Here is a 24,494-nt window from a genome sequence, read left to right on the forward strand (position 1 = left end):
AACAGTTTCTCTAATTGCAATAGGCTTTGAAAGCAAACAGCATGGAACCTGACCAGACTGCGCGGACGCACAGGCTGGACTGGATCCATGCTGGTCGCAAATGCACTATGTTGGTTTTCTCATGGCGCAGCTCATAATACCTGGAGTCTGTTGTATCACAGGTTTGGGCCCAGGTTTTGGCGGGGTTGTAGGCTTGGTAGCAGAACCTGGTTTAGGAGGCACAACTGGTTTATGGCCGGGTACTGGAGGAGGTGTCAGTGGAGTCTTAAAGCCTGAACTGTCCACTTCATCCTTGGAATGACTCTTTGTACTTGCATGAGATACTGATGAAGTTACTGAGGTCAGAGACAACTTCTTCCCTTGGGAAGCAGAATGTTCCGTCTCTGAACTGGTCACAGCAAAGTTTATTTTTACTTCCGATGTTCGAGACGTCCCAGAAGCCTTGTTGCCAACCGATGGCGACTTTGAAGACTGAGATGTCAATGAGGACTTTTTGCCCACTGAAGGCGAGTTAGAAGATTGAGAAACAGATGATGAAACTGAAGATATCACAGACAATTTCTTCCCAGTTAATGGAGAACTGGAACCACTGGAGGTTTGCTGGAGATTTTCTTTATGGAATGTCGGTGGAGATCTACTGTTGTCCCTTTCCCCTAATGTATTGAAGTTTCTGGCGTTCTCCTTGGATAAACTTGAAGGTTCATCTGAAGGCGAATGTTTGCCAGCAGTTATTGGCAATGACAGTACATCCCTGGAAATATACAAATTACGATACATTTGATGTTGCAGTTTGCAAATTATTATCGTTTGAAGACAATACTTCCATTAAATTATACAACTTAATACTCTATATATAGAATTAATGCAGTTGTTGCTGTAAAACCGATTAGTTCCAGTATATAAACTGAATGATAATATTCACGCCTTCATTCTCAAGAGGCAGACATATTGATTCTGTCAGTGCATCAGTCTGTCTGTCTATCTATATTTGCTATATTTGCACATATCGCATAGTCTGTCCAGACTGAATCACACCCTGAAGATATGACCATTTAAATTGCTAATTAAATAATGATGTTTGTCTGTACTTATTTTCCCTGTAGGGTGGCAGACTTTTGATATTTACTGTGTAAGAATGAGGAACATCATGCACTTTTGACAGAAAGCTATTTAGGATTTAATCATCTTAATATAATAACTCATGAAATGTGAAGGTTCCTTGTTAAATAAAGCTGACAGTTTCAAGTCTATTGTATCAGTAAGTCCCGACTGAATAAATGCTGGTGAATTTTCACGTGTCCCTGGACAAATCTTGTCCATATCGTCAAATCAGCACAAAAAAGTGAATTTGTGCTTCTTGAGATATCAATATATGTATCCGTTTTTTTCACTGCGGTGGCGAATTACCGTTTCTCTAGACTAAGCTTTCAGAAAAAATACCTTGTTTCCAACATGTTAGAAATTACCATTTCAGCAGAGCAAGACTCCTTAGAAATATTGATAAAGCAGTTTGTAAGGACATTCATTTCTGAAACATATTTATCAATTTCAAAATTTCAATTGTGACTACCATGTATACAGTCTACTTATAACCCGCCCGCTTAGCTCAGTAGGTAAGAGCGTTGGTCTGCAGATCGCTGGGTCGTGAGTTCGATCCTCGGGCGGGGCATATGTTCTCTGTGACTATTTGATAAACGACACTGTGTCTGAAATCATTAGTCCTCCACCTCTGATTCATGTGGGGAAGTTGGCAGTTACTACCGGAGAACAGTTTTGTACTGGAACAGAATCCAGGAACACTGGTTAGGTTAACTGCCCGTCGTTACATGACTGAAATACTGTTGAAAAACAAGAGCTGTCTCCATAGGATGACACATGCCCCCGATGGCACTTTAAATGAATAGTTATGGCCGATTTTAGAGTTTAGGACCTTTGACCTACGGAGCTGGGTCTTGCGCACGACACGTTGTCTGACTGTGTCACACATTCATGCGTAGTTATTTTAAAATCCATGCATGAATGAAAAAAATATGGACCGGACACGCCCATCAATGCACTATCATGAAAAATGACCTTTAACGTCTAAGTGTGACCTTGACCTTTGAGCTACGGACCTGGGTCTTGCGCGCGACACGTTGTCTTACTGTGGTACACATTCATGCCAAGTTATTTGAAAATCCATCCATCAATGACAAAGATATGGACCGGACATGCCCATCAATGCACTATCCTTTAATGTCTAAGTGTGACCTTGACCTTTGAGCTACAGACCTGGCTCTTGCGCACGACACGTCGTCTTACTGTGGTACACATTCATGCCAAGTTATTTGAAAATCCATCCATCGATGACAAAGATATGGACCGGACACGCCCATCAATGCACTATCCTTTAATGTCTAAGTGTGACCTTGACCTTTGAGCTACAGACCTGGGTCTTGCGCACGACACTTCGTCTTACTGTGGTACACATTCATGCCAAGTTATTTGAAAATCCATCCATCGATGACAAAGATATGGACCGGACACGAAAAAAGCGGACAGACCGACAGACAGTTAAACAAGAGCACCGCCTTGCGGGTGCTGACGCTCATCTGATTTTTTTTGTGTAATAGAAATATTGTCTTACCCATGATTTTCTAAGTCTAAAAAGGGCCATCATTCTTGCAAAAAGCAGGATAGAGTTATGTTTCTTGATGTTCAGTGTCCACTTATGATGGTGAAAAACTGTTGCAAGTTTTAAAGCAATAGCTTTGCTGGTAATATGAGAAAAGTTGACTTTAACATAATACTCAACCAAGAAAATGATTTTCTAAGTCCAAAAGGGGCAATAATTATTGCAAAAAGCAGGATGGAGTTATGTTGCTTGGTTTACAGGGTCAGCTTATGATGGTCAACAAGTGTTGCAAGTTTTAAAGCAATAGCTTTGATAGTTTAAGAGAAAAAGTTGACCTAAACATAAAACTTAACCAAGAAATCTGATATTTTCTAAGTCCAAAAGGGGCCATAAATCTTGCAAAAAGCAGGATGGAGTTATGTTTCTTGCTGTACAGGGTCAGCTTATGATGGTGAACAAGTGTTGCAAGTTTTAAAGGAATAGCTTTGATAGTTTAGGATAAAAGCTGACCTAAACATAAAACTTAACCAAGAAAACTGATTTTCTAAGTCCAAAAGGGGCAATAATTCTTGCAAAAAGCAAGATGGAGTTATGTTTCTTGATGTACAGGGTCTGCTTATGATGGTGAACAAGTATTCCAAGTTTCAAAGCAAAAGCTTTGATAGTTTAGGAGAAATGTTGACCTAAACATAAAACTTAACCAAGAAATCTGATATTTTCTAAGTACAAAAGGGGCCATAAATCTTGCAAAAAGCAAGATGGAGTTATGTTTCTTGCTATACAGGGTCAGCTTATGATGGTGAACAAGTATTCCAAGTTTCAAAGCAATAGCTTTGATAGTTTAGGAGAAAAGCTGACCTAAACATAAAACTTAACCAGGCAACGCCGACGCCGACGCCGACAACCGCTCAAGTGATGACAATAACTCATCATTTTTTTTCAAAAAATCAGATGAGCTAAAAACTATATGCCTCCCTTCGGGGGGCATAAAAACGGTGTTAAACCCAAAACAAACAAACAAACAGTCTACTTTTGACAGTATTACGTCTCTACTGTACAGTTCATGAACATGTTCCAGACAAGTGACTCTAAGACCTTGTACTAAGCGTCAGAAAGGCACTTTACCGTTGATCAATTTCATGATAACTAATGATAACCAATAACATGCAGGATAACCATTTAATCAATGGAAAATATATAATAATTCAATCTTTTCACACAGACAGGCTGCATCTACTCATTGTTTGATTTATGACTATCGAAAGCCAAAAACAATTATGTTCATCATTTCACAACAAGGAAACACCCTGCTCTGTTTTATGAGTGCAGGTGTATAACTACTCTAGGTGTAGAGTTATGACTGACAGGTGCATAAGAAAAGTTATCAAATCTGCAGGTAACAATTCAGGAAGAATATCTTATCACTTGTCTTCAGTTTTTTTGTATGAAAATGTTCAACATTGATTGAATCTTCAAACCAGTTTAAATTGCAATACATTACAAGTGTGTTGTTCATTTAAAAAAAAATGAAATATCATGTATTAACATTCAAGTGCATATTTTATGCCAAATATGTCTATACTGCTTATGTTTTACATCTTTAAGCATACTGGCTACTTGACTGATTTTATAGGTATCAAGAGCTTGTAGAACACAAAATTCCCCCTTGATGCATACAGTAATTGCACTGGGAACAGAAATGATTTGGTCACTGTACACAAAATTTTTAATGTTCTGGGTCAATGTGACCTTGACCTTTTACCTACTGATCTCAAAATCAATAAGGGTTGTCTGCTGGTCATGATCAATCTCCCTTTTAAGTTTCGTGGTCCTAGGCTCAAGCGTTCTCAAGTTATCGTCCGGAAACCGTTTAACTGTTCCGGGTCACTGTGACCTCAAAACTAATAGAGGTCGTCTGATGAGACATTGACCTTTGACCTACTGATCTCAAAAAACTATAGGGGTCATATGCTGGTCATGACCAACCTCCGTAACAACTTTCATGATCTTAGGCTGAAGTGTTGAGTTATCATCCGGAAACCGTTTCATTGTTTTGGGTCACTGTGACCTTGACCTTTGACTGATCTCAAAATCAATAGGGGTCATCTGCTGGTCATGACCAACCTCCCTATCAACTTTCATTGATCTAGGCCTAAGCACTCTTGAGATACCATCCGGAAACGGTTTAACTGTTCCGGGTAACTGTGACCTTGACCTCTGACCTACTGATCTCAAAATCAATAGATGTCATCTGCTGGTCATGGCCAGCCTCCCTATCAATGTTCATGATCCTAGGCCCAAGTGTTCTTGAGTTATCATCAGGAAACAGATTAGTCTACATACTGACAGGCTGACCGACCAACCAACATCTGCGAAAGGGGGCATAAACAGTGCTTAAACACACTTTGTTTTACTTAAGTTACAATAACAAGGAGTTGAAAGTACTTTCTCAAGTAAATATCAGACTTGACACAAATCTTGATGCATTATTAACTATAAGCTTTACATGAATTCTTATATAAATTGCTGGTCTATAGTTTTCACTACATGACTGAACATTCTATTTTCAACTGGGCTAGTAAGTCAAAAAAACATTAAAACAAAAAGTGTGAACATTCAACTTTTGATGTCATGAAATTGAATAATTACCAGTATGGAATGGTTTGATGGTCAATATTCTAACCTAACGGCCTGAGATTTTTTGGTCCTTGAGCAATAGTCTGAACTACTGAGCATAAAGCCTGGTTCAGCTAGAGCTGTCACAGGAGTGATGAATTATACCCCCACAATACGCCCTTGTCACATAAATAAACCAATGTCAAAGTTGAACCTCAAAATCAATAGGGGTCATCTGCTAGTCATGATCAACCTCCCTATTAAGTTTCGTGATCCTAGGCCCAAGCATTCTCAGGTTATCGTCCGGAAATGATTAAACTGTTCCGGGTCACTGTGACTTTGACCTCTGACCTACTGACCTTAAAATTAGTAGGTGTCATCTGCTGGTCATGACCAACCTTCCTATCAACGTTCCTGATCCTAGGCCTAAGCGTTCTGGTTATCATCTGGAATTGGTTTAACTGTTCCAGGTCACTGTGACCTTGACCTCTGACCTAAAAATCAATAGGGATCATCTGCATGTGATCACGGTTATACATACAGAAACACAAACAAACCTCCTTATCTACTGTCATGATCCTAGGCCCAAGCGTTCTCAACTTATCATCCGGAAACCGTTCAACTGTTCTGGGTCACTGTGACCTTGGCCCTTGACCTACTGACCTCAAAGTCGAACCTGACATGTATTTTATGATGTTACACCTGTGTACCAAAATTTATGATCCCAGGCCCAAGCATTCTCAGGTTATCACGGTTATACATACAGAAACATAAACAAACAAAAAAAATCAACATTTTCAACCACTTTTTTTACTAAATGCAACAACATTCAATAAAGTAAAAACAACTCTTCTAGTATTCAACTGTAATCAATACCTAAAACAAATTCAACCTTTGGGAGTTATGGAAAAGAACCCTGATATTACTAGAATGTCATTGATTACAACTTGCAACATCCTGGCAACCTTTTTTTTTTTACATAGTTTCCATATTTACAGAAGATAATTTCACCCATTATTTTCAAGAGCATGCAAAACAACTATTATCCCACTATCAGTTTCAATGGAAAGACATGGCTTTATTTGTTTAATGTTGGCATATTCCCCAGTGTTCATCATTGATTATCAATATATAACATTAAAGTCATCCATCTTCTTCCTCCTAATAAAAGCCGAAAATTTCAACAGAGAGTAATAGCAACAAGTCTAGAACAAGATGTTGTACAACTAAAATGTATGTAATGAGAAAGCAAAGATTTATTCAAACAGGGATCACACCAAATTATTTACTTTTAAATAGCCATATGAAAAGCAACATACAAACTAGAGATGCTTTTGAGAAAAGCGCATGTCTCCCAGAAGTTTGCCCCTATGAAAAATGTCTAGTTTCTCTAGATGGTTTAGACGAGTGGATCCAATTAGACGGTCTGGACGAGTGGATCCAATCAGTAACTCAAGGGCCATAATTCAAAAATGCCTGGGCGGATTTGGCTAGTTATCGAACTTGGCTGAGGTCTTATGGTAAAACACATTTTATTCAAGTTTGGTGAAGATTGGATGAGAAATGTTCGATTTAGAGAGCAAACAAGAGTAAAAAGGCTGATATTTAGGTCATTCAAGGGCCGTTAATTCCAAAATGCCTGGACCGACTTGGCTAGTTATCGAACTTGGCCGAGGTCTCATGGTCAAACACATTTTGTTCAAGTTTGCTGAAGATCAGATGAGAAATAATCGACTTAAGAGTGCGGACAAGAGTAAAAAGGCCGATTTTTGGTAATTCAAGGGCCGTAACTCCATTATGCCTGGACCGATTTGGCTAGTTATCAAACCTGGCTGAGGCCTCATGGTCAAACACATTATGTTTAAGTTTGGTGAAAATTGGATGAGAAATGTTCAACTTAGAGGACAAGTTTTGTGACAGACAGACACACAGACAGACAGACTGGAGTAAATCAATAAGTCTCTCATACCACTGTGTGGTGGGAGACATAATAAAATTTGAGAACTTTTAAGAAAACTTGAAGTAAGAGGTTACTAATCATTTCCCAGTGGTCGAGTGGTTATGGTCACTGATTTCAAATCGCTTGCCCCACATCCATGTGAGTTCGAACCTCACTTGGGGCACTGAATACTTCATGTGAGGAAGCTGGATCCATGTGCTTATGGAAGGTCGGTGGTTCTACCCAGGTGGTGAAATGATGCACGGAGGGGCACCTGGGGTCTTCCTCCACCATCAAAGCTGGAAAGTCGCCATATGACCTATAACTGTGTCCAGGCATTGTTAAACCCAACAAAACATACAATGCCAACAAAACTGAAAACAAGACCACCACTGTGGATGCAGACACTCATCTGATCTTTTTGTCTCTGTATAATAGAAATATTGTCCTACCCGTGTTTTTATGATATTCCCTAAGTCCAAAAGGGTCCATAATTTTTGCAAAAGCCAGGATGGAGTTATCTTTCTTACTGTACATAGTCAGCTATTGGTGGTGAACAAGTGTTGCAAGTTTAAAAGCAATAGCTTTGATAGTTTAGGAGAAAAGCTGACCTAAACACAAAACTTAACCAAGAAATCTGATTTTCCAAGTCCAAAAGGGGCCATAATTCTTGCAAAAAGCAATGTAGAGTTTCAGTACTAGCTGTGCAGAGTTAGCTTTTAATGGCGAATAACTGTTACAAGTTTTAAAGCAATAGCTTTGACTGTTAAGGCGAAAAGTTGACCTAAATGCAAAACTTATCCATGGCCCAGTAAACTCAATAAGTAGAGGACAGGCCTTGTTTTCAGACCGTTGCAGGTTTGAATCCCCAGTGAGTCAAATGTTCACAGTGATGACCAAAGGTCATTTGTCCTGCACCTTTAACTTAGAAGTTTCAGGTTACTGGTAAGAAAGTAAGCTTTACTGTCCATAATATAAAACTAAAAATCCTTTGAAATTTTGAAATTGGTAAATATGTTTCAGATTACCATAACATATTATTACCATACTCCTACAAACTGTCACTCCATAATATGTTCAAAATGATAGTCTAAAGTTCAACACAGTATTTTGTTAGGCTAAAGTCAAAAATCGAGAAAAAAAATCTAACTGAAATTTAATTCTTATGCCATGACCTCAGGCAATAGTTTTGACTATGGACTGACAAAGCATTCAGTAAATAGCTTTCCAGTCAACAGTCAAAACTACTGAACCTCAGTCTTTAAAATGGACTTCTGGCAAAAGTTTTGACAACTGACTGGCAAGCCGAGCTATAAGTGTATGCTTTATCCCCTTTTTTAAAATGGATATTGAGCCATGCCATGAGAAAACCAACATAGTGGGTTTGCGACCAGCATGGATCCAGACCAGCCTGCGCATCCATGCAGTCTGGTCAGGATCCATGCTGTTCGCTAACAGTTTCTCCAATTCCAATAGGCTTTAAAAGCGAACAGCATGGATTCTGACCAGACTGCGGGGATGCGCAGGCTGGTCTGGATCCATGCTGGTCGCAAAGCCACTACGTTGGTTTTCCCATGGCGTGGCTCAATACCAAAACCAATCCTAAAATCAACCTTGTACAAAAAATTCTCATTGAAGTCACCTACAATTTTTCAAACTTGAAAGCCTTACAGGCTATAATCAATCAACTGTTGGCAACATGAAATTTATTAGAAAAGTCTTATTTCCAACCACATTCACAATAAGAAAATGAGACCTCCAACATTGCGATGTCAATAAATGCACAAACATACCAATTTTACATGTCAGTAAATGCAGAGAACAGCCGTAAAGACTGCCTCAGTGGATGATCAATACATATATAATAACTGAACAAACCTATAATATACCCTGGGAATTAAGTAAACAAGAGCTGTCCGTAAGACAGCCAAGCTCGACTATTCGAAATATTGTCCCAGAGGCAGGAAAATATTACCTAAAAAGGTTAAATATCAAAAGAGTTTTAAGTTCAAAAGGGGGAATAATTTGACCAAAATGCATATCAGTTATGGGACTTGCTGCTATCAACTAGTTTTATCACCCCTAAGGCACATGTGAAGTTTCAATTCAATATCTGCATTAGTTTTAGAGATAGAAACTCGCATGTAAAACTTTTAACCAGAATTTTCAAAGTCCAAAAGGGGGCATAATTTGCCCAAAATACATGCCAGAGTTATGGAACTTGATCCAGTGAGGTTAGTAATTGATCTAGAAAAAGAAAAAATAAGTTTCAAATCTATATGCCTTTTAGTAATAGCTGTATGTACTTGCACGCAAAACTTTAACCAGAATTTTCTAAGTCCAAAAGGGGGCATAATTTGGCCAAAATGAAGGTCAGAGTTATGGGACTTGCTGCTATCAACTAGTTTTATAAGCCCGAAGACACATGTGAAGTTTCAATTCAATATCTGCATTAGTTTTGGAGATAATAACTTGCATGTAAAACTTCAACCAAAATTTTCTAAGTCTAAAAGGGGGCATAATTTGCTCAAAACACATGTCAGAGTTATGGGTTTTGACCCAGTGAGGTTGGTAATTGATCTAGAAAAAGAAAAAATAAGTTTCAAATCTATATGCCTTTTAGAAATAGCTGTATGTACTTGCACGCAAAACTTTAACCAGAATATTCTAAGTCCAAAAGGGGGCATAATTTGGCCAAAATGAAAGTCAGAGTTATGGGACTTGCTGCTATCAACTAGTTTTATAACCCCGAAGACACATGTGAAGTTTCAATTTAATATCTGCATTAGTTTTGGAGATAGTAACTTGCATGTAAAACTTTAACCAGGATTTTCTAAGTCCAAAAGGGGGCATAATTTGCTCAAAATACATGTCAGAGTTATAGGACTTGACCCAGTGAGGTAGGTAATTGATCTAGAAAAAGAAAAAAATAAGTTTCAAATCTATTTGCCTTTTAGTAATAGCTGTATGTACTTGCACGCAAAACTTTAACCAGAATTTTCTAAGTCCAAAAGGGGGCATAATTTGGCCAAAATACATGTCAGAGTTATGGGACTTGGCCCAGTGAGGTAGGTAATTGATCTAGAAAAAGAAAACATAAGTTTCAAATCTATATGCCTTTTAGTAATAGCTGTATGTACTTGCACGCAAAACTTTAACCAAAATTTTCTAAGTCCAAAAGGGGGCATAATTTGGCCAAAATGAAAGTCAGAGTTATGGGACTTGGTGCTATCAACTAGTTTTATAACCCCGAAGACACATGTGAAGTTTCAATTCAATATCTGCATTAGTTTTGGAGATAGTAACTTGCATGTAAAACTTTAACCAGAATTTTCTAAGTCCAAAAGGGGGCATAATTTGCTCAAAATACATGTTAGAGTTATGGAACTTGACCCAGTGAGGTTGGTAATTGACCTAGAAAAAGAATAAATAAGTTTCAAAGCTATATTCCTTTAATTGATAGCTGTATGTACTTGCATGCAAAAACTTAACCAAGGTGTGACGCCGACGCCGACGCCAGGGTGAGTAGAATAGCTAGACTATTCTTCGAATAGTCGAGCTAAAAACAAAGAAGTCTGAATAATTTCAGCTTATTTTCCACATAGAGTTTCTCTTAAAGGCTCGTAATGCCTTTATTTGAAATGTGGCTGCCATGTTTTCCGTCACCAATACAAAAACTTTTAACATGTTGTTAAATCCTATTTTCCATAACTTTTTTCTTTTAAATTTGCCAAAGGTTTCAATATTGATGAATAGAGTAAAAAGTTTATTTGAATTTATTGTTTTTGGTTACCACCCTTTATGGCTCTAACTGTAAAAGTTCCTGTACAAAATTAAAAGGTTCATCTATTTGGACAAAGCCTTACGGAATACACCAAAGAAATAACAAGAACTGTTTTTGCACTTTGAATCAGTCTAAGTCCATCACCATGATCATTGACAGTATATTAAAGGTATATTAGACCAAAAGTCATATTTGAAAAGATGAACAATACTTCAAAATATTTATGTGAATATGAAATTAACAGGTTTTTGCGAATAAACAGTACTGTGTCTTAGGTTTAAGACTGAACAGGCCTAAAGCATAAACGTGTATTGTCACTAAAAGACTCGAAGTCCTTTAAAAAATTATTTTGTTTGCTTTTTTTTGTTTTGGGTTTAACGCGGTTTTTCAACAGTATTTTAGTCATGTAACGGCGGGCAGTTAACCTAAACCAGTGTTCCTGGATTCTGTACCAGTACAAACCTGTTCTCCGCAAGTAACTGCCAACTTCCCCACATGAATTATCAGAGGTGGAGGACAAATGATTTCAGACACAATGTCTTTTATCAAATCGTCATGGAGAACATACGACCCGCCCGGGGATCAAACTCGCGACCCCGCCATCTGTAGACCAATGCTCTCCCTACTGAAGTCCTTTAAAAAATTAACATTTGTGAATGTAGCTCAGCAAATACATTTAACTAGAAGATGCTTTTGTAGAAAAGTGCATGTCTCCCCAAATGCATAGTCGATAGGCAAGAAGTCAATAGGGGACAGAAGTAAAAGTGAAAGAGACAATGATGGTTGGCTGCAATAGGGATCATCTACTTGGCATGTTCAATCATCCCACTAAGTTTCAACATTCTGGGCCTAGTGGTTCTCAAGTTATGAATTTGAAACGGTTTTCCATGTTCAATCACCTGTGACCTTGACCTTTGATCGAGTGACCCGGTAGGGGTCATCTACTCTGCATGTCCAATCATCCTATTAAGTTTCAACATTCTGGGTCAAGTGGTTCTCAAGTTATTGATTGAAAAGAGTTTTCTATGTTCAGCCCCCTGTGACATTGACCTTTGATGGAGTGACCCTAAAAACAATATGGGCCATCTACTCTGTAAGTCCTATCACTCTATGAAATTTGAAGGTTCTAGGTCAAATAGTTCTCAAGTTATTGACTGGAAATGGATTTACATGTTCTGTCCACTGCGACCTTGACCTTTAATAGAGTGACACCAAAATCAATAGGGATCATCTACTCTGCATGTCCAATCATCCTATTAAGTTTCAACGTTCTGGGTCAAGTGATTCTCAAGTTATTGATCGGAAATGGTTTTGCATGTTCAGGCCCCTGTGACCTTGACCTTTAGTAGAGTGACCCCAAAATCAACAGGGGTCATCTACTCTGCATGATCAATCATCCTGTGAGGTTTCAACATTCTGGGTCAAGTGGTTCTAAAGTTACTGACCGGAAATGGTTATCCAAGTTCAGGCCCCTGTGACCTTGACCTTTATCAGAGCAACCACAAAATCACTACAGGTCATCTACTCTACATGACCAATCATCTTATTAAGTTTCAACATTCTGGATCAAGTGATTCTCAAGTTATTGATCGGAAATTGTTTTGCATGTTCAGGCCCCTGTGACCCTGTCCTTTACCAGAGTGACCCCAAAATCAATAGGGGTCATCTACTCTGCATGACCAATCATTCTATGAAGTTTCAGTGGCTCTCAAGTTATTGATCAGAAATGCTTTTCCCTGTTCAGACCCCTGTGACCTTGACCTTTGATGGAGTGACCCCAAAAACAATAGGGGTCGTCTACTCCATAAGCCCTACCACTCTATTAAGTTTGAAAGTTCTAGGTCAAATGTTTCTCCAGTTATTGATCGGAAATGAAGTGTGACAGACGGAAGGACGAACAAGGCAAAAACAATATGTCTCCCCCAGTGGAAGAGACATAATTTACATATTTAATTAGGTTTAATTCATCTTAAAAAGACTTCCTACAATTAAAGTTAGACCATAAGCAAAAACTACAATAGCAAAAGTTAAGCACTGGATACCTTTAACACACAAGCTTTGCATACATAAGTTTACTGGGTTTGGCTTTAGACATAAATTAATGTATACTGAACAGAAACAAGAAACATGGCAACACCAGAAAACCAGGTTTTCATATTTGCAATATTCAATTCAATTCAGCTACAAAATACAATATTACACATTTATAGCAGATGAAACAAAAGAAATTTCTGAAATTCGGTTATATATATATACCTGTTTCCAACAGAGAGGTTTTCTGGATGTTTCAATTCCTGTCTGTGATTGAGGACTGTTGTGCTTTTAACGTATGTCCCTTTAGACGCCTCCAACAACTCTACTGCACTTTTGCGATGATTTGCTGAAATAACAAAATGGAAACTAGAAGCAGAATAATTATGGTACAGTCAAATCTGTACTAACTAGGGAGCCATAAAATCTGACTGCTTAAGGCTGGCAGCTCTTTAAACCAAGTTAAGATAAGAACAACAAGAGCACTGCCTTGCGGGTGCTGACGCTCATCTGATTTTTTTTGTGTAATAGAACTATTGTCCTACCCATGATTTTCTAAGTCTAAAAAGGGCCATCATTCTTGCAAAAAGCAGGACAGAGTTATGTTTCTTGATGTTCAGTGTCCACTTATGATGGTGAAAAACTGTTGCAAGTTTTAAAGCAATAGTTTTGATAGTTTATGAGAAAAGTTGACTTAAACATAATACTCAACCAAGAAAATGATTTTCTAAGTCCAAAAGGGGCAATAATTATTGCAAAAAGCAGGATGGAGTTATGTTGCTTGCTGTACAGGGTCAGCTTATGATGGTGAACAAGTGTTGCAAGTTTCAACGCAATAGCTTTGATAGTTTAAGAGAAAAAGTTGACCTAAACATAAAACTTAACCAAGAAAACTGATTTTCCAAGTCCAAAAGGGGCAATAAATCTTGCAAAAGGCAAGATGGAGTTATGTTTCTTGATGTACAGGGTCTGCTTATGATGGTAAACAAGTATTCCAAGTTTCAAAGCAATAGCTTTGATAGTTTAGGAGAAAAGTTGACCTAAACATAAAACTTAACCAAGAAATCTGATCTTTTCTAAGTACAAAAGGGGCCATAAATCTTGCAAAAAAGCAAGATGGAGTTATGTTTCTTGCTATACAGGGTCAGCTTATGATGGTGAACAAGTATTCCAAGTTTCAAAGCAATAGCTTTGATAGTTTAGGAGAAAAGCTGACCTAAACATAAAACTTAACCAGGCAACGCCGACGCAGACGCCGACGCCGACAACCGCTCAAGTGATGACAATAACTCATCATTTTTTTTCAAAAAATCAGATGAGCTAAAAATTCAATTTGGTAAGTTAGTCGACTGGCTGAATAAGGCAAGTGACTGCTTACTGCAGATAGCCATTAACACAAGTTCAACTGTTTTCTCCTTTATCTCTTGGAAAATGCAACAACAAGCAAGAGGCTTTAAACAAGATAGGACATAGTAACAAAGTTCATACATAACTAAGGAGTGGCATACTGTACTTGACAACACAGGTAATTTACATTCAGTGGACACAATGTCATAAATTACATGTCATAGCTATGTGGTGAATTAAATTTAATTCATTAAGATTCTTTACACTTGTAAGGCAACAAAGTTATTCATGTTTAAAGGCTCACAATGCCTTTGTTTATTACATGCTGCCATATTTTTTTGTTATGAACATAATATATATCAATTTCTTTTTACATCTTATTTTTGATATATTTTTTACTAACATTTATTATTTTTATTTATTATTTTGTAAAAAATTTGAATACTGATAAACATAGTACATGTATAAAGTTTTATTGAACCCGCTTGATTACCTCCCTTTATAGCTCTATTTTATAGGGTCATGTGCACTAATGAAAGAAGTGCCTTTCTAACCCTGTAATTATGCATATCTATTTGGACAGCTGTTTCATCTGGACTTTTTTAACATAAAATTTAAAACATCATGGAAAAAAAGTTTACTACACATATAAGACACAGTATCACCTCGGCACAAAGAAGGATCAACTACTCTGGCGTAAAGAAGTACATGTAGTTATCTACCTTACATGCTGAAGCAACAATATTTTACAATCATAAGGCTGCTTATTACTTAAATTAAGGGCATACATCAAAGAGGGGCTATCTGCCTTCATTGTCTGTATTTTGATCCCCTTTATTTACTCTATATGCCTTTGAAACATACTAGTATTAGTAGAATCCTCTGTGCTGTATGTTACATAGTGATAGAAGATGTTTGTTTCCAGATCAAAATTTAGGAGCAGATGATGACCTTTAGATAAGTATAAGAAAATTATTCAAATGTCATTTCAATTTCACTTTTAATCAGCCAAAAGTAATCCTCCATTATTTACCTCCAAAGAAAACAGCACGTAAGTATCTGCAACAAAATCACATCATTTAATTTAGTAGGAATAAGATTTCCTCTCCAAAATGACTACTTCAAAATCACTTGCTTTCCAGGGTATGAAATTTCTGAGTGGGCCAAAACAGCTTTTCTGTGGGGATATGAATTTGTGAATATAAAAAGAATGAAAATTATTTCTGTTCGCTGGAATTTAATTCCATGGACTGATGCAACCACGAAATCTATGAAAATTAGTCCCCCGTGACTATTAATGATTTCACATTTCAAATTTCAGATTAAATGGAAAATTGTTCTGGGTTTCATTTAATGCATTTCCTTCATGCACATTCTGATTCATTTACAGTATATAGATTGATCAGTGAATCAGCACCTAATTATATCTCAATTAATCAATTAATCCGGAAAAGCTTTAACTTACAAAATTTCCAAGTAATTTTAAATAATTTGGAAAAGAAAGCCATTTTTCTGCATAAAAACAGCAAAAAAACAACACTACTTACTTTAAAGAAAACTCCAAATCAACAGAAAAAGACCAGACTTCACAGATAATATGCCTCACTCTCAGAGAGATGCCTTACAATGAGAGAGGTGCCTTACAATGAGAGAAGAAATTCATAATTTTATGATAAACTCTTAATTAAAATATCCTCCCGTTAATTAAATTATCCGTCTTTCTCATTCAAAATTTGCCTGAAGGTAATACACAAATGTTAGGCTGAGTCATTAAAGTCACTGTTCAAACAATCATACAGACATGCGAGAATGTCAACAATTGAACATAATTTTATATTTTATTGCAGCATGTCAGTGCGATATCTATGCAATATTCTGTACATACTTGCGTCATAATTTACTTGTCCCATTTAAAGTGATATATAGCACTGGTAGCACCATTTTCTCAGCAGCACTACGATTGTCATCAGTTAGCGATTTGCAGAACAAGCAAGGATTGCTCAACTTCATAAAAATTGATCTTCAGTGAAATTCAAACAATGTTTTTTTGGTAGATGTGGGATGAAGGGGGTAATGTAGGTGGTTGAGGCAGTTCAGAGGTTTTGTGCAGTGGTAGTAACATGAGAAATAACAAGAGGGCCCTGAATTGCTCAACTGACCTAGTTCTTACCCTTGATAATCTAGTATCTATTTTGGCCTAGATCCCAGACGAAATGATGACCCACAGTTTTTGATGAATGACCTTGTTTTAACATGGTCAACCATCAAATACCATGGTGAAAACATGGCCAATACCATGGTCAACCATGGTGAGATAAGATTGGCCATGGTCGATCAACCATGGTCAGAAAAGATTATCAACTGTTTGACTATGGTCTACCGTGGTCAACTTTTTTCAACCACAGTTGACCATGGACTACCATGGTCATGTTAGTAATTTTCACACTTATCAAGTTTTACAATGCACTGAAAACACCTGACTGCATTTTGTCTCCAAAGATTTTCCTAGTTACAGAATAGTTTTCCTGCATTTATAGACAGATTCAAAGGTAAACTTTCATAGTCTGACTATAATTTGTTGTCATCTTAGCAATTTCATGACAAATAAATGACTGACTTGCAAAAATTGATATAGACTGCAATTGTCATGTATTTTCACGACCCTTTCGAATTCATATAAATACAGTTTTTGATAGTCGTGACCATGGTCTGATATCATGGTTTATGACCATGGTGCCAATTACCACAGCCATGGTCAACCATGGTAAACCATTGTCCCATGACCATGAACTACCATGGTTGAACCATGAATTACCATGGTAATAAACCGTCAATTTCGACTGGGATTTTATAGAGACAAACATTTTGACAATGTTTTATGTGAATCAGGTAGATCATTCCGCATTTTTTTCAATGATTTGACCTAGTGACATAGTTTTTGACCTCAGGTACCCACTTTTGAACTTTATAAAGACAAACATTCTGACAAAGATTTATAAGTTGAAAAAGTGGCTTCTAAAGTGTTATAAAAAAAAGGTTTCTATAATTTGACCTAATAACCTAGTTTTTTCCCCAAGTGACCCAGTTACAAATTTATTATAGATTTTAAACAGACAAACATTCAGACCAAGTCTTGCGGAAATCAGTTAAAAATATAGTCTTCTTAGCATTAACAATGTCTTTCTATGATTTGACCTAGTGACCTAGTCTTTGACATAGATAATCCAGTTTCGAACTTGACATAGATTTCATAGAGACAAACATTCTGAGAGTGTTTGAAGAAGATCATACAGAAAATGTAGCCTCTGGAAAGTTAACAAGGAATAAAAATAACTGCTACAATACAGCAATTTCAAATTGACAAGAATTTTATTAAATTAATTCTAAATTTCAATCAATTTTACAGTCTTAACTCTTTTGAAATGTTAGAAAACATTTCAATACAAAAGACACTAATTAAAAACAGACTCAGGTCCACAACCACCGCGTTTCTCCATCCTAGCACCTCCCACTCCAATTGCAGCTTTACTATAAATAGTTCGTGATTGATAAATATAAATTTCTTTGAAAGCAAACTGTCTCAAAGTAATACTTATTGATTTGGTTCAATATATTCATTGCATTTTCATTCTGCTTTTATTTGAATTTCATTCAATGCGAAAATCAACTCAGTCTGGTTCACAAGGGAGCACTAAAATTAATCACGACAAAAAAATCAATGTTATCAATTTAATGAATAGTCACCTGGATTATGTAATAATAAATGGCAGCACTACTAGTGCACTAATTAATTAGAAAGCATCAAGGTTTAACGTTCTAATCAATGCAGCACATAAAAACAGCACTGACTTATCCATTACCTTTCCACTTAAAGCATGTTATACATGTTCCTCGTAGATCCAAGAGATTAATATTTTATCCGTGTTTTAAAAAAAAAAAAAATCATTTTTCAGTTTAGGTCCAAAACTTTTAATTCAGAAATTTCACTGACTGTACTTCCTTTTATCGCCTACAAAAATGCCAGAGCCAATAACTAGTCAGAAAAATGCTCACTGATCATTTTTAAAATATTCGGGAATTTCCATTTTCTTATCTCCACTTCAAAAACCACATTAAAAAAGAAAGTGCATTTTGTAATCATTCAATTTTTCTTACTCATATTCATAAAGGTGACCAAAACTGATAAAAGAGATTTGAAGAACATCATCAATATGCAGTACCTGGTACCAACATTACAGGACAACTTCAACAGTTACTCAAATGTTTTTCTTTGAAACTAATGAATTATTGAAGAATGTATTTTGTTTATCATGAGCTGAGAAAAGCCATCTGGGTTCAATAATAGTGTATGTCTGACAGACAAAACTAATTAGAAATGGAGAAAGTTTCTGATAAAGCAGCAAGCACAATGGACATACAACATGCAACTTGGAATACCCACATTTACATGTCTTTTATGAGAATTTCTATGTAAAATAGCACCAGGCTGTCATGCATCAATGTTACACTGTCAATAAGGACAAGTCAATGATAAATGGTATATCAACTAATAATTGAGAGCTGATAAATCAACTAATAATTGAGAGCTGATAAATCCACTAATAATTGAGAGCTGATAAATCAACTAATACTGGAGAGCCAAGATGGATCATCAGTATATGGAAAACAAATGCTAATGAACCCTTCTGGCTGTCAACAGACATTAAATTAGGTCAACAAGCAAACTCAGAGAGCTAGTATCGCCGCACACCCTTCCCCACTAACCTGCCCCACCCCAAGCCAAACTGGTTAATGGTTTCTGCCAACAAAAAGCATTTATATTTTTAAAATGGATGCCAGTTTGGTTCTAATGAGTCATTCCTTACTGAATTTATTCAACTGAAATAGCTTACATATTTCAAGGAGAAGTACAAATGTACTCCATTTCTAATAGAAGTTCCTGTCAGAATAAAAACATTATATATCTTTAGTGCATTGTGTAACAATTACCTTGACTTTACCAAACCAAAATTCAACTGAACTTCGATCTCTGTGCATGATGGCTAAGTTTAGTGAAAATATTTTGTTCTATTTTCAGTAATATTGTCCAAGACATTGACCAAAACAACCCAAAATGCCACGTTATAGATAGAGTTTATGAAGTGAATTCTTCGTGAAAAATAAACCGAAAGGGAGCGACCGACCGAGGTTTCTTTTTCCCGAAGAATTCTCTTCATGGACTCTATCTGACATAGTGTGAAATCTACGTTTGACCAATCAGAATTGCAGTCAGTCATGTCTACCTTTGACTGACACCTCGAAGTAACAAAAACGTGTCGGCTTCCTTTGACATACGATGAAGGGGCTGTCATTGGTATGCATGCGCATTCAGTGGACGCTCTTCAGCTTGTAGAGCTGTACTTCGAAAATAATTGCTACAGTCACGTTGGTCTTCAGGAATAAGAAGCCACATTTTTTGAAAAATAACTCGCTCTGATTGGTCAGAAAAATAGGTTGTACACTACTGAATTTTGGTATCCATGAAAACTACCTACTACACCAAGTTTGGCTGCAATTTCTCTTTTAAGGACAAGGAAAGCCTCAAAATAAGTAATTTCATATGAAAACCTTTCGCAAGCCTTTCATAACGCTGAAAGAATTTTTAAAATCGGACAACTATTGAAAAAGATATGGCAGTTTGAAATATAAGGAAATTGCTGATGATGGAGGCAGCCATTTTGTGTGTTTATGACGTCATTTACACACTACTGAATTCTTTATTTAGCAAACAACCTTTTAAATTGATTAATTTTATGTTTCTTGAGAGTAAAATGTGAAACATGGTAATTTCTTTCATTATAGCTGGAAACAATAGAGAAATTATTTTACAGAAATATGTTTCAAATATGTGTCTTGAAATTTTATAAATACATTGAAACACCGCTCGCTCGAGCATCGATGACTCGAGCACCTGGGCTCGCTCGAGCAATTCATGTGGTCCCGACCGATTTCCTTCTATTTTCTATATGAAATTACCATGGCTGGGTCGAGCATCGATAACTCGATCGCTCGAGCATGACACCTGGTCCCTGTGTATTAATTTACTCTTTGTTGCTTATGGCAAACTCGAGCAGAGGTGTCAACCTTTTTCACACCTTCGGCGGTCAGAATGTATCGGTTAATTTAAAATTTTCTCACGTCGTGAGAATTGCATGGTCTATTCCCCGACTATCTTAAATGTTTGTTTGTCGGTATATTTGATCTGATAATGAGATCAATTATTGATGAAAGGTGGAAGAAAAATTTTATTGATCAAAATTGTTATTAATTATTACCTTTTTCTGCGGGATCGAGAAGATAATTATGAGATCTTAATATTTTAATCAACAGTTGTTTGCATGCAAATAAAGGAAATAAGATAGCCTTTTCATAAAATTGAGACGATAATTATGAGATCTTAATTTGGGGAAGAAAATTGCGAATTCGATTACAGTATTTCAAATAAAAAAAAAAATGTCTTAGCTGTTTCTTCATATGTGCCATTTACGATCTATCATAAATAACGTTTGTAATACGGTTTTTGAAAATGTCACGAGTGTGTTATTATTACGCATCACCGTTTCCTCTGCAATGGTCTCGATGACAATTGGTAAAACAAACTTCAATTTTCTTCGTATGTTGGTCAATGTTTGGGTCGCTCGAAACCATGGATAACTCGAGCATTTTGCTCATCCCCTTGCGACCTCGAGCGAGCGGTGTTTCACTGTACGCCATTTTGTTTTTTGTTGCCATTGAAACAAAATGACCGCCATTTAGATCAAATATTTAAATGCTCATAACTTTCTTATTTTTAAGGCGATTTTGAAAATTCTTTCACTTCTTTAAATAATTAAAGAAATCTCAGCAGATGAAATTACATCAAAATAGCATTGCCTTTCCCTTTAACATTAGTTTATTTTATGCTCTTCAGTAACATACTGAAATTTATCAGTGAAATAAAATTGGTATTTTCACTGTTTCAAACAGACTGAGTGAAAATATCATTTCTATTTTTCACTGGTACGGAACTACACTTGAATTCGTAGAAATATGAATTATAAATAATAGAAAAGATAATAGATGTATAAAAATACAAACAAGATTATTGATATATACATTCTATCATAATAAAATGTAAAAGCAATCAGAAAACATTATATAACTATTTACAGTTTGTCTACAAAGATATCCTGACGTCACGACATTATGACATTATGATGCCATGCATGTGACGTTGCATGGACAAACTGGATATAATTTGGTTAAAACCATTAAAAGCACATAAAATAAATAGAAAATTTGTTTGTTTCAGTGTAAGATTGAAATATATTTCACTTGTGAACACCATAATTTACATTTTCACTCGTGGCTGCACCACTCGTGAAAATATTGCATTACAGTGTTCACTCGGTAAAATATATTTTGATCTTACACTGAAACAAACAAATATCCTCTATATAAATAATTGATTTAAAGCCCTGCTCCGCGGCTATTCATATTCTTATGTGTGTATGCAACCCATGATTACAATAGGTAACAGTTAACGGCCACGTGCCACACTTTAGCATGCAAAACCACAGGTATTTCATACAGAATTTTATTTAAAATAGACTCTATTTTGACAAGCGTCACTGTTCATGGTCAGGATTTTCATGCTTTCTCAGTGACAATTCAAGGTTAAAAGGTAGGATGGGAGCAGGGCTTTAAAATCATTTTTCTATACTTCAATAGTGACCATGACCTTTACCCAAGTTACCAAGAATGCAGCCAAAAACATTGATCTCTATGAAAGCTGTCTATTTACAAGGTTTTGTCTATTTCACTCATTCATAACTGGTTTTTGTGACTTTTCTTGTCTTAGTAATGATGACCTTGACAGTGACCCAAGCAACCAACAATATCATTAACACCTCAGGGTAAGCTTCCTCAATTCCAGGTTTGGTCACAAGACATTATTCCTTACTGAAGTTACCATTATTGAACAATTTTCTATCTTTAAAAAGTAACCTTGACCTTGACCCCATTGAACTGAGGGCAAATGTTATCGGCACCTCGGTCTCCAAAGAGCTACAGATATATTAAACCGGTAGCAATATCCCACACTAAGCAAAAATGGACCTATACCATTTAAAAATAGTTCAATCCGATTCAGTAATGTAAATTAAAATGAATTTTGTGACTCAATTTAAGAATTCTTTTTCTCAACCGATGAACGCACTGACAGCTTTTAAACTGACTTGCATTTATTTGCATTTTAGTGGACTTTATCAGCACTCACTTTTAACCCTTACCATGCTAAATTTCTATAATGGACTGGTCCATCTTCCAATATGGGCAGTACCATTTATCATTTGAAGGGGTGTTTACTAAAAATTTACTGACTGAATAGCGAACAGTGCAGACCATGATCAGACTGCACGGATGTGCAGGCTGATCTTGGTCTGCACTGGTCGCAAAGGCAGAATCACTTGCCGCCAGCAGGCTAAGGGTTAATAGGGTAATATCAGTGCAGTTTTTATACTTAATTTTATGAACATAATAAAATAATGGCAAAGTAATGAAATATATTATATCAAACAAGGTTTATACACAGACATTTTCATGATAAACACATTAAAAGGTGCTTTACATACAATGACAGCCACTCTGGGCACCAAATACATCCTAAAAGTGATCCTACCAGAGGGGCAGAGCCGGAGAAAGCCCCTAGAACAGGGAGAGAGAGAAATCCATCTGATACAGTCTAGCCTCGCTTTTTCCAAATAGACTGTCTGGTTGTGTGTAGCACCAATAAATGCAAAGCCATTTTTCCTGGGAAAAACCAGTACTAGCATCTGGTTAGGTGGGAGACACTCCGGGATTTGTACCCAGACCATTGGCTTGACAGTCAAGCGTGTTACCACTAGACCACTATGCCATCTTTAGTGCATAAGCAACTACCGCTAAATGGCTAAATGTGATATTACTATGCTAGTATAACAACATTTACAGTAGTTGCGCATAAAAAATAACCACTTGTTTTTTTGCAAAGTAATACTGCACTCCTAAAGTTGCGCAATATCTTCACTTACATAACTTATGCACATTTCTCAGTACTAGACAAACAGATAATTAATAAATACCAAATTACAACAATTTTGTGTTCATTTATTTAAACTAATCCAGCAGACAATTTTGAACATACTTCACATGTAATAATATCTTGTTCTTAATTCAAACAAAAAAATAAAATTACCTCTTCAAAATTCCAACATATTTCAAGAAAACTGTTTTCTATATCCAAGAAGAAGGAAAAAATCTTCAGTCAAAATAGATTCACCTGTAGATGGCAGATAACTTACATGATAACTGTTACAATTTGTTTCAATCCTCTTCTAAAAGAATTAAGATCCATCAAATTTTGTTTGAAGAGAAATACAGGCAAGATTAAATGCTGACTCAGGTATAAATAATGGCAGGGAGCATCTAGAAAACCATCGGAAATAATTCTCCCTTGTATCTGAAATGCCAGTAGTGAAAAACCATTGGATATCACAGACCCATTCAATAGATATTCTATAGACACAAGGCAACTGCTTAATTTCCAATTTTCAAACACTGCCAAATTAGTATTTGCAAATTTGATGGCAGGATAGCCCTTCCAGGATATCCATTTACAACTAATTTCCAACAGCCTAAATAAGAGAAAGAGTCATATCCATTCTTTCCTGTATTAGAAAATGAAATGTTTTAAATGTAATTTGGGAAATGAATTTCAATACTGTGAAATAACAAATATTTGAGGGGGACTAATTTTTTCTATTTTAGTCTATTTCCCAAACCACGAAATTTCATACAAAGGAAATAAAACTAAAGCTATTACAAATGGTTATTAATACCCCCAGATGCTGCTCTGGTACACAGGGAAAGAAAAACATCTGACCTTAAAATGTGACCTTGGATCTTGGGACATGGGTGGTATGATATAATGCAATATGCCTTGATGAGGTAAACAGCTGATGCTGAGTTAATGAAACCTTTCAAACAGTTTAAACGATACCAAGCAGTCATGAAGTTATTATAATAAGCTATTTGACATTTGACCTCCAAGTGTGTCCTTGACCTTGGACCTAGAGACCTGTGCTCTATATGTCAGCTTGATTTGT

General features: G+C 36.4%; 1 protein-coding gene across 4 annotated transcripts in view; it reads right to left on the reverse strand.

Annotated features, from left to right (window-relative positions):
* LOC123524595 (neurofilament medium polypeptide-like) overlaps positions 1–24,494 on the reverse strand; it is a 54,839-nt gene that overhangs the window by 6,048 nt on the left and 24,297 nt on the right. For all 4 annotated transcript variants that reach the window (XM_053538698.1, XM_053538700.1, XM_053538699.1 and 1 more), the window contains exons 3-4: positions 13,210–13,333; positions 141–751 (exon numbers count right to left, since the gene is read on the reverse strand). In XM_053538698.1, coding sequence (XP_053394673.1) covers positions 141–751; positions 13,210–13,333 — 735 coding nt within the window. The remainder of the gene's footprint in view (positions 1–140; positions 752–13,209; positions 13,334–24,494) is intronic.

Source organism: Mercenaria mercenaria, chromosome 3, assembly GCF_021730395.1.
Source record: "Mercenaria mercenaria strain notata chromosome 3, MADL_Memer_1, whole genome shotgun sequence".
Lineage (NCBI taxonomy): Eukaryota > Metazoa > Mollusca > Bivalvia > Venerida > Veneridae > Mercenaria > Mercenaria mercenaria.